This window comes from Osmerus mordax, chromosome 4 (genome assembly GCF_038355195.1).
Source record: "Osmerus mordax isolate fOsmMor3 chromosome 4, fOsmMor3.pri, whole genome shotgun sequence".
In the NCBI taxonomy this organism is placed as follows: domain Eukaryota; kingdom Metazoa; phylum Chordata; class Actinopteri; order Osmeriformes; family Osmeridae; genus Osmerus; species Osmerus mordax.
The window spans coordinates 3,276,795-3,287,433 of record NC_090053.1 but is presented as its reverse complement, the minus strand read 5'-3'; the positions used below and the strand labels follow the sequence as shown (position 1 = coordinate 3,287,433).

General features: G+C 43.3%; 1 protein-coding gene across 10 annotated transcripts in view; it reads left to right on the top strand.

Moving 5' to 3' along the window:
* Positions 1-9,064: 9,064 nt before the first annotated feature.
* The window catches only part of LOC136941953 (pleckstrin homology domain-containing family A member 5-like), a 70,657-nt gene continuing 69,082 nt past the window's right edge, over positions 9,065-10,639 (top strand). For all 10 annotated transcript variants that reach the window (XM_067234646.1, XM_067234647.1, XM_067234645.1 and 7 more), the window contains exons 1-3: positions 9,065-9,156; positions 9,259-9,335; positions 10,266-10,323. In XM_067234646.1, coding sequence (XP_067090747.1) covers positions 9,065-9,156; positions 9,259-9,335; positions 10,266-10,323 — 227 coding nt within the window. The remainder of the gene's footprint in view (positions 9,157-9,258; positions 9,336-10,265; positions 10,324-10,639) is intronic.

Sequence of the window (10,639 nt, the reverse complement as noted above, 5' to 3'; positions counted from 1 at the left end):
TTCCCTCTCTCTCTCTCTCTTTTTTTTATTTTACCTTTCTGCTGAGCCCAGCAGCTGCAGTGACCACGTGCCATCCAACCAACAAAACACTGATTAATTGTCTGCGGAAGAGAGAGGGACAGAGGACCGAGAGAGAGAGGTTGAGATTATGTCACTGTTTTCTACATGCATTAATAGAGCCTGTAGCAGTACAGCAATGCTTGTGATGGTGTTTCATAATACATTTGTGTCCTTCTGTTAGTGTTGGCCTGTGTGTGTGTGTGTGTGTGTGTGTGTGTGTGTGTGTGTGTGTGTGTGTGTGTGTGTGTGTGTGTGTGTGTGCGTGTACAGGCAGGCTGAGTGCCCGGACTCTTCTTCTAGCACCCTGCTCTCCCTCGGAGTGGCCCGGGAGAGATGGGACGTCCGTCAACCTGGCTGCGTCTGAAATAAGTGTGGAATCAATACTCATTGATTAGGAATGCTGCCTTAACCCTTGTGCTGCCTTCGGGTCACATGACCCAAAGGTTCATAACGAACCATCGTCGTGTTTACCCAATTTTACCCAATACAAAAACAAATAAAAATATTTTTCTTTTAACCTTCGCAATGTGGGGGGTCTGAGACAGCCCAACGGTTAAAAGAAAATGCTTCACTTTGTTTTTGTATGCGTTAAAGTTGCCGCAATACAACGGTGGGTCACAATGACTGATGGGTCAGAATGACCGGAAGATAACACAAGGGTTAAGGAAGCCCCCATCCCCCCCCCCCCCCCCCCGCTCCCCTCAGCCTCCCAATCCTTAGGACTCGTCGTTGGAGGGATGAGCAGGCCTAGCTGAGTCTAACACAGGGAGACGAGTGAACTGGCCCTCACACGACCCCTCCACAGGGTACAGCTGTGTCACCCTGGCTCCAGTCACCACGACACACACACACAGACACAGTAGCAGGCATGAGCACACATCAACAATTTTAAACGAGACGTAGCAAAGCAAAATGTGAAGGTATGTGTGATAATGGTGCACTTTAACTCTACATCTCTTCAGTAGCTATTGGGACTCTAAGCCCTGACCTGATTGATTCAACCAAATACATTTTACACCCTTGATTTGACGTGTAAATAGGGGAGTCAGGTGGGGAGTCAGGTGGGGAGTCAGGTGGCTGAGCGGTTAGGGAATCGGGCTAGTAATCTGAGGGTTGCCAGTTCGATTCCCGGCAGTGCAAAATGACGTTGTGTTCTTGGGCAAGGCACTTCACCCTACTTGCCTCGGGGGAATGTCCCTGTACTTACTGTAAGTCGCTCTGGATAAGAGCGTCTGCTAAATGACTAATTTTAGTTTTTTTTGTTAATTGTCATCATTGGCTTAAAGCAGATCCAGTGGTCCATCATATGGGCTTACTGGACCTGAGTAGGAAGGAGATCAGCTCTCCCATTATAAATCACTCCTCATCGATTCAGAGCCAATTCACCACGACAGTCCTATTTTTGTTGCTGACTCTGACCTGCCAGCCATATGGCTGTGTGTGCATGTTAGTTTGTGTGTGTGTGTGTTGGCAGGGGAGCTTTAGTTAGAATTTGCTGATCGTTGTCCACCTGAACAGGTGTGCAGTACAGGAGAGTTTGCCAAAAACCCTTTCTATGATGCAGCACTCAGTTTTGATCATTTATGTAATGATGTGGAAATGGTGTTATCTAAAAGAGGAGTACAAAATAAACAAGTATTGTTATCTACAGAGAACGAAGAGCTTATTTAACTTTCTCTGTCATAGTCAAGTGAAATTTCCATTACGTGTTGGTAAACTTTCACGGTTCGTTGGTTGAGATATCATTCCACTGCCAAATGTCCTGCAGAGATAAGCATCATGTTATGTGTCATTGTTGTCAATACTTTATCACTACTTTATGTAGTGATGATGCATTATATAGTTAATTAATCATAGGTTACATGATTTTTAGATGTTGGCTCCATTTTCAAGTTCCCCTCACAACCTGAAGATCTCAGAAGCCCTTAATTAAGATTCAGCATTTCCAAAACAAACTATTTAGTAGTGAATACTATTTCTTTGCATATAGTAGCTCTAGACAGCAAGGAAATGTTGGTACAGTAGGTGGTCTCAAAGTGCTGGGAATTTGCTTCTCATAGCAATTGGTTTAATCACTGTCTTCATAAAAGAGAGCGAGGGAGAGAGAGGGCAAGATATAGAAGGGGGAGGAGAGAACTCAATGACTCACTAGTCCAGGATGTGGGTCAGGTTGTGATATATGCATGCTGCTGTGGCAGAGGCCATGAATCACGCTATGCTACACACACACACACACACACACACGTGCATGAATACTCTCATTGGTATGTATAGAAGCACATACGCATGAGCACACACGCACATGACACATACAGTAACAGAGGGAATCTGCAACTTCAGAAGAATCTGGGGTCATGAAGAGACTTGCCAAATTTTGTGACGTCAAAAATGAATCTCATTGTCCCCTGACCGGCCGCGGGTCATTCTAAGTGGCAGGAGCTCATGTATTATTATTAATTTTTTTACACAATAATAATCTTTACTGACACATTTCCTGTAGTCGAGGTCTTAAGTGGCTCTGACACTGTACAAAAGGTGGAGAGAAACCTGAGTAATTCCCTCTATAGCCTGAAGAAAACTATAGAGTGCTCAGGTGAAGATTGCAGGACAAAAGGCAAAGAAACATCACGTTGTACATGCTTTTTTAAATATACAGTCGGTGTGGGGAAAGATTATGCGAATCTGCTTTGATTGATCACACAAAGACAGAGCGAAATGTGTGGGTTGTTTTCCTCCATCTTTCGTTCTCTCTCGTCTGACCTTGGCAAATTAGCAGACATCCTAGGAGCAAATAGCTCAAAGCACGACAGCTGTTCATACATAAATATGTGTACCGCTATGTCAAAGGCTGGATCGCACAGTACATTTCTTGCAGTTCTTACATAGTACTTGTTTTGAAAGGCAATAGTGTTGACATGCTTTGTTTTTCCCGACATTGAGTCATGGAAGATTTTTATTTTTTTTGGATTTAAAAAAGTAACGTATGTTTTTAGCCTAGCGCTGTTGTTGTGCGCCTGTTTTGTGGATCCACTGAGGGTGGGAGTAGGATTATTTTCTCCACATGCTAAAGCCAAAATGCTGAATCATTCAAAACTGCTTTGTGCCTCCGACAATGTGTTTTCTGGAGATCTAAAGCTCAATGACAATACCTCACAACACAAAGCTTTGCTTTTATCCCTTTTGATGGTCATCGACCACATGGAAGACAGATACCATTTCCATGGGAGTAGTCCTCCCCTTGACAATCATAGCTGAATATGAAGACAGAGACTATGTTTGAGCCACACCACTTAACTTTAGGCTCATCCATCCTATTTATAAAACATATCTGCCTGAGAGTTTGTCAACAAAAGTTGACAGGAAACTGTTGAGCTCGTCCCACTCCTCGCTGGGGCGTGAGAGAGGTCCGATGGTCCATGAGGGGCTCTGGAGGTTTGCCCTGCACACGACTCCGGTCTTCCTGACTGTCCTGTCTCACATGACCTGGGACCTGAGTCACATGACTCAATTCAACTATGACTGTCACAACTCTTGCTTTCCCAGCTGGAGGAAATCAAATCAAATGTAATTTGTACTGCCCATTTTTTTTTTTACAAGCAATGTTACAGAGGGCCTCACAGATGCCCATAGATCAACCTCAAGAAGTTGAAACCTCAAGAAAGACAAGGAATAACTATTTGGGTCGTAAGTTCCACATTTAGTGGAAGTCCTGTGCATCATTAGACGTTCTGGTACACGACACTCAACAAACACACTTGGCTACTTGAGTGGTGGGTGTTGATGACCATTGAAATACATTGAAGTTTGTTTGATTTCATACACTAGAGTTGGAGTGGCACGATATAGGCCAAAACAGTTACATCCACTTAATACTGACTGTATAATCTGCCTTCAAATCCATTACACTCAGGTACCACTTCCAAGGGGATTCCCCTGGGAAGGGTCTATATAATCTTTTATAGGTTCGCATAAATACACAGCGAACAGGATGAATTTGCACTCGTGAAGATGAAACTTCGGGGACACGTGTGTCAGGATGTGTTTTGTCAGCAAAAGTGATGATCTTTAATGGCTTGGGAACATCCAAGGTTCCCACCCACGAGGGGTTATTTATGCAGCGTGGCGGAGACGAGCTAAAGACTCTGATCAATATTAAACAGACCCACACTATAATTAATCATCTACTTCATTACTTAAATGCCACCCATGGATCGCTAAGTAATTATGCCAGCTACATCTTATGCACCACAATCGATATGTAATGTGCTGTGTTGTGCGATGTGCTTGCCTACATACTGTAGAGATGCGTTGGGACCAAAGTGGAATAGCACTAGTGCACGTTTCCACATTATCTTAGGAATCAGCTAGGTGTCTATGGTAGACGGGGCAATATAACTAAAAGTTTCACTCAAAGTCCACCTTTTAAATCAGCAAATGAGGTCGTCAGTAGCTTTCCAGAGGACCAACCTACTGGCGATTAAGCTATCAAGGTGCTTTAAAACAAAGACTTTAAACCCAGCGAGCACAAGTCAGTTGCAAATGTCATAATTGAGTTATTTCCACAACAACTGGATTTGCCTTGGCTTTTGAAAGATTCCTAGAGATCAGAATGCTTCAGACGACATATATCGTTGGTCACCATCCTAGAAAGTCGGAACTGTATTTCTGGTTCTCATGTGACATGACCTCAGCTGTTCATCTCAAGTCCATGACGTCACTTTTGGTCTAGCCTGTATGAGATCTGATCCCTGTGGGTTCCTGTCTGAGACCCTGGTCGATGGGAAGTCACTTACCTATTCATAGTCACAACTGTACAGGAAACACAATCTGCCAGCTCCTGATTCCATTTTAAAAAGCAGATTGACAGAAATACCCAAAACAGCAAGACTGAGGAATGGGTTCTGGTTTGCAAACAGTTACTGTTACTGCAATTTGAATACTTTCTAATTTCCCCTCCTCGCCATTTTAATTGCTGTTGCCCCAGACCACTTACAACATGATTCCCTAATCACTAAGCAGATTGCTCACTCCTTATGGTTTTAATGACACACATCATCTGTGGAAATATCTCATAAAAGCTGTGCGGCTGTGCTGGGAGGAAAACCACTTGGACTGCACCCTACCCCCATGAAATCCCTATGAGGTCATCATGTTAACCTCATATAGTGAGATTACAGAAGGTGTGGAATAAGTTTAACATCCTGGCCAAGTAGTATCTTTCATTACAGTCCTTAAAAGGAGACATGGACATGGAGACATGACAGCAGATTTGGTAAAAGCCAAGAATTAAATTGGGAACTATTAACTGACTTGACAACTGATTCCACCAAACGATCTAACAATTGAATAACCTTCAGCACACATCTTCCAAACTACTACTGCTACCGTCATCTAAGCCAACATGATGCCACTGTTTCCATCAGTACCACTCAGTGTCACCAGCGCCTGCTGATTTGACTGACCCTAATAGCAGCACTGGCTTGTGGGTAATAGATGCCTGTAAAATGATACTCTGAAATAGGAGAGAAAGAGTAGAGCACATTCAGTTCAGAGGAACAGACAGTGTGAACTCTGACTATACAGTGAGCCACACAAGCTAGTGGGCTGTTATATTTACTACATTCCAACCCATTGTACCACGGGTACCATAACAACCTATGCACAGGCGCAGTGTAGAGCTGGGATAACATCTCCCCAATTTGAGGACAAATAGTTGGTCTTGCACAACAACTAGCACAGATGAAAACAAGCCATTATGTCAGGGTTGCCTGTGATCCTGCCTGAGACACTGAGGACCCAGACTAAGGACCAAGTGGTCAATCAGCAACCTCAGAGCTTGGAGACCAGTCACTGAGGATGACGACTGCAGGGCAGGCAACAGAACAAAGGCGCTCAAACAGCTGCTTGATATACACATCCATTAATTACATGTTGACGCCTCAAGTCTGGCCTGAGATGTTGAAAAGAACCTCTTATTTTTTCTTTCTTTTTTTTACAATTCTGGAGCAATTACGTAAGACCTCAAAGCACAGTATCAGCCAGACACAATGCTGTGAGTTCTTAATTATTTCTTCTCTCTCGGATATTTTGAACCGAGAGAGAAATATGATTGTCTTCAAATTGCTCTGCTTACAAAACACTGTTTTTTTTCGTAACAATTCCACAAGCCTCTCTGCTCACAGTCCTCTCCTTCAACAACAAAGCAACCATATCAGAGGGGCTGTAGTTAGAATAAATCTGCACATTTGTGGATCTCTAAGGCAGTTCCACAGCTCATTTAGCATGAAATGTTAAAAAACAGTTAGCTAACTTTTAAGGCCAGAGTGACATTTTAGGGGGAGTCAGTCCACTCAACCCAGTAGCCTGCCAAGAGAGGGGATAAACAGATGGGACAGTTCCATGGGGGCCGAGGACTCATTTGCTCCTGTGGTCTGGTATGGTTGTTTCCATGTTTATTTGTTTTTCTTTTCCTCCTATTAGTTTCTGTAGGGGGAGGGTTTTTGAGAGTAATGTACTGTAATTGGAGACAATGTCATCCTCATCTGCTAATTCAGGATAAAATCTCTGTGCTGAACGTATTTATTGTGACTCATTTTCTGGTATCCCACAACCAACGACAATGGGTATCATCTTAGTCTTGTCAACCACTATGGGAAACATAACGCATCTCTAAAGATAGCTCACTTTAATTTGTCTCTTTTTCCCTGGGAGAATACCAGGTGACAGTGGATTCCCCACCTCCATGTTAATTAGGACAGTAGCTAAAACAACAAATATTTCAAATAAGCCTCAGCAGAGACAGATGTGACAAGCTGCAGAAATGTGATGAGGCCCTCAGGATATGAGGGCGTTCAGAGGAACGAGACTTCTTTGGGTTGATATGTAAGCAGGGCCGAACACACATGATTCACCCCTAGCAGGATCTAGGCAACGGTGGACTTCACTAAAGAAATGCCTGTGGCTGTAAAAGAAAAAGGATTCAATAGCCCCTGTGCAATGGACTGTCATTTGTGTCAATATGGACAGACCATGAACAGCAAGCGGTATACTGCACTACTCTTAACAATACCAAGACAGCTTGAACTTTGGAATCAACCGGGATACCCAGCTTAATCTTACAGACTTTTGTAGTGGAAACGTAACGGTCTGCTCCGTTCCTTATGCATGTTCAAACCTTCAGGTTCAAACCTTCAGTTTCCTGAGCTTTCAAGCAACAATGCCTCAATTACCACTGAATTCGCAAGTGAACGAAATTTACATTTAGTCATTTTAGCAGACGCTCTCATCCAGAGCGACTTACAATAAGTACAGGGACATTCTCCCCGAGGCAAGTAGGGTGAAGTGCCTTGCCCAAGGACACAACATAATTGCACGGCCAGGAATCGAACCGGCAACCTTCTGATTAATAGCCCGATTCCCTAACCGCTCAGCTGTCTGACCCCTTACTGATCCCCACTGAAATGATCTTGATCAAATTTTTTGCTGGCTAAAGTTTGTCGAAAGTCAAATATGATTCCATCATTTTTTCCTCATCCTCTTTTTTTCTTTTACTGGACTGCTCGACTAAAAACGTCCAGCCTCTCTCAAGCTGAAACTGAGCCTTTTCCCTGGAAAAGGAAACAGGGTATCTTCGTTCCTCCTCGGCGAGACACTACCTCACCTTCAGACCCTGTGGGTATAGACCAATCGGTATCAGGCTTTGACAAAGCAAATTCATACCTTATTGACCTTGGTCAAAAAACGCAGAGTAGGAAAAATGATGAGGACGGCTATTCTTAAAATGGGAGATAGTCTTAAAACTCTTCATAGAGGTATCTTATTTATTATTTATTTTGTTATTGTCAGTTTAAAGGTAAGGAAAATTCAAGTCACATCGAGTTAGGGAGAAAAAGTGGATGAACTGAGGCAAACTTAGAGAGTGATGGGTCTCCTTGAGACACATTACTGCTATTTGTATTGGGCCTGGCATCCTGCTGCACCACTACTGCTCTCTCTCTCTCTCTCTCTCTCTCTCTCTCTGTCTGTCTGTTTCTCTCTCCATTCTCAATCAATACAGGGCCGATGGGAAGGTTACACCAACAACTTTGGTTTTAATTTGTTTGGCATTCTTGTCGTTCACTACAGCAGAGAATTCTCCTCACCGACCACTGTTTTGTGTTTGTTTCAGAAATTCTTTAAACAACCGTCCATGCTGCTGCTCTGTTGGTTTTGAGCAGAACAAGCAACTCTCTGTAACAAGGCTCTAGTCACAGGTCACTTCCCTGACGGCATCACCACGGGAGAGCATACAATGGGCTCAATGTTAGAAATGTGACCAGGTAAAGTAATGGATCTTTTTTTCTTTGTTGATTCCCTATCCATGAGCAACGCCTGCCTGTGCCTGACCCGAGTAGAGGCGCTCACTCAGTGACCAATCACAAGCCCTGTCTGCGAAAACTGTACAGTCTTAAGCACAATACCGCGCAAAGCCAACAAACAAGCCAGGCATAACTACCGAGGTGTTTGGTGACCTCTCTTTGTGTGGTGTAAAGAGCTGACACTGCCGACTGCACAGCAATGCCATGAGAAGAGGAGTTTATTTATCGGAAGTTAAGGGCACATTTAGAAATATTAATTAAAGTGTAGCAGCAAGGCAGGGTGTGCTATATAATCTTCCTTTTTGCAAAGGAATCTAATTAGGCTTCATGTGACTCTTTTTGTCTGTTGTGTGCAACAGTATTAGTCTAGTAAAGGAAAATGTATCGTGCATGATCTGTTTCTCACAATCCTAGTCCATTTCATTTGGTAAAACATGCATTTTACAACTGCAACTATTGCCAATGTAAAATGTCGGATTATATATGGGGAAATGCATAGGACATTAATGAGTATTTTAAAAAGGCCCGCACCTCCAGTGATTCACTTTTTTAGCCTTACAGCTACTCGCCCGTTGCCAAGGTTTCGGTGTACGAGCGGCTCTAGCGGAGACGCGCTATTCAATGCTGTAGTACTAGTATTGCCAGACATGGCGGCGGATCTACACCCCGAGTGGATCTCTTGTCTCCCTTCTTCTTGGAGTTATGGGGTTACTCGGGATGGACGTGTCTTCTTCATCAAGTAAAGACATACTGGATTTTATTATCGGGCTTAATGTATGATTGTAACTCTTTTAGGCACAGCTTACAACGGGTTTTCACTCTTTCCATTTCTCACCAACAGCGAAGAAGCGAAGAGTACAACCTGGTTGCATCCAGTAAGTGGCGAGGCAGTAATAACCGGGCACAGAAAAACTCCAGGTATTCCGACTTCATTTGTGGAGAAGTTTCTTTTAAGATTATCTGATGTTGTACACGCCAATGCTGTGTTTCCAACGACATACTCTCAAAGAAACTCGCTCTGTTTCTGTTTTGCTACTGCTTACTTTGATGTGTTGGTTTTGGTTCGCGTACTGCGAAAATCTGTAACGATTTGTTCTTCTTGAGCGTGGTGGTGCCCACTGCCCACACCACTGGTGCCAGAGAGTCGTTGGACGGTTAATTTGGTCACCCTACATTTGGCACTACAGTTAGCACTAACAGTATCGTTAGCTAGCCTTAACTACCTGACCTGGCCACCTACACACTCGTCCACTGCGTTAGGTAAAAAAAGGAAATACGATTAACAATACTCCCTTCAGACAATAAATGAGACAATTCAAATTTCGAACTTGACAACCCTCTCGGTAACTAATATCGTTAGCTAAACACCTCGCTGCCCTGCTAGCAAGGTAACGCAGCAAAGCCAGTGTGTAATTGATTGACATTTTTCCAGCAGCGACAGCTGCTGCTGATACGCGGTTAGACAAGCTAGTCTAGCTACATACGAACTTACTAGTCACCACTAAATTAACCTACTATGGGCGAACACTGTACTGAATCAAATAGCAAACATATACACATCAATTAGATGTTCATAAATAATGTCAATTTTACTGTGTGTAGCACTCATTAACCAGTGGCCACCTATCTTGCTAGCTAACTAGCTATCGTTTTGTCACTTGTGACTGTATCGCTTGAAGTCTGTTAGGTAGCCTAAGGTGCTCGCACTCTGACCAAATGGCGTTGCGGCCGTGTGCATGGTTGGTCCCAGCACCGCGACACCCACCACCCTGAAGGCTGTTATAATGTCATTCATTAGCATACCAATCAACCCTGTTTAGTCTGTTGTTTAATCTGTTTCCTCATCAGATCTACCGACTGGTTGGGAAGAAGGATATACTTTCGAGGGAGCACGATGTTTCATCAAGTGAGTCAGAATTTTGCAGCCATCCTGCTTCAACATGTCTTTATCATTATCTTGATTAATGCTTGGTTTGGCCTGCTTTGTAAGTCATACTTGTCACACGGATGATAACAGAGATGTTGTGTAGTGTCATGTCTGAATGCCACATCTTCTATTGCCTCTGATGTTCACAACTTTTGTATGAAACACAAAGCCCAACCCTTTCTTTGCGGTGCTGATTTTGAAAGAAAATAACATGTTTAGAAAATGACTGTCCTGTGAGCTTTACTCCTTTGTTTGCATATAGTGTCAGCATGGTTAATGATTAGTCTTTATACAG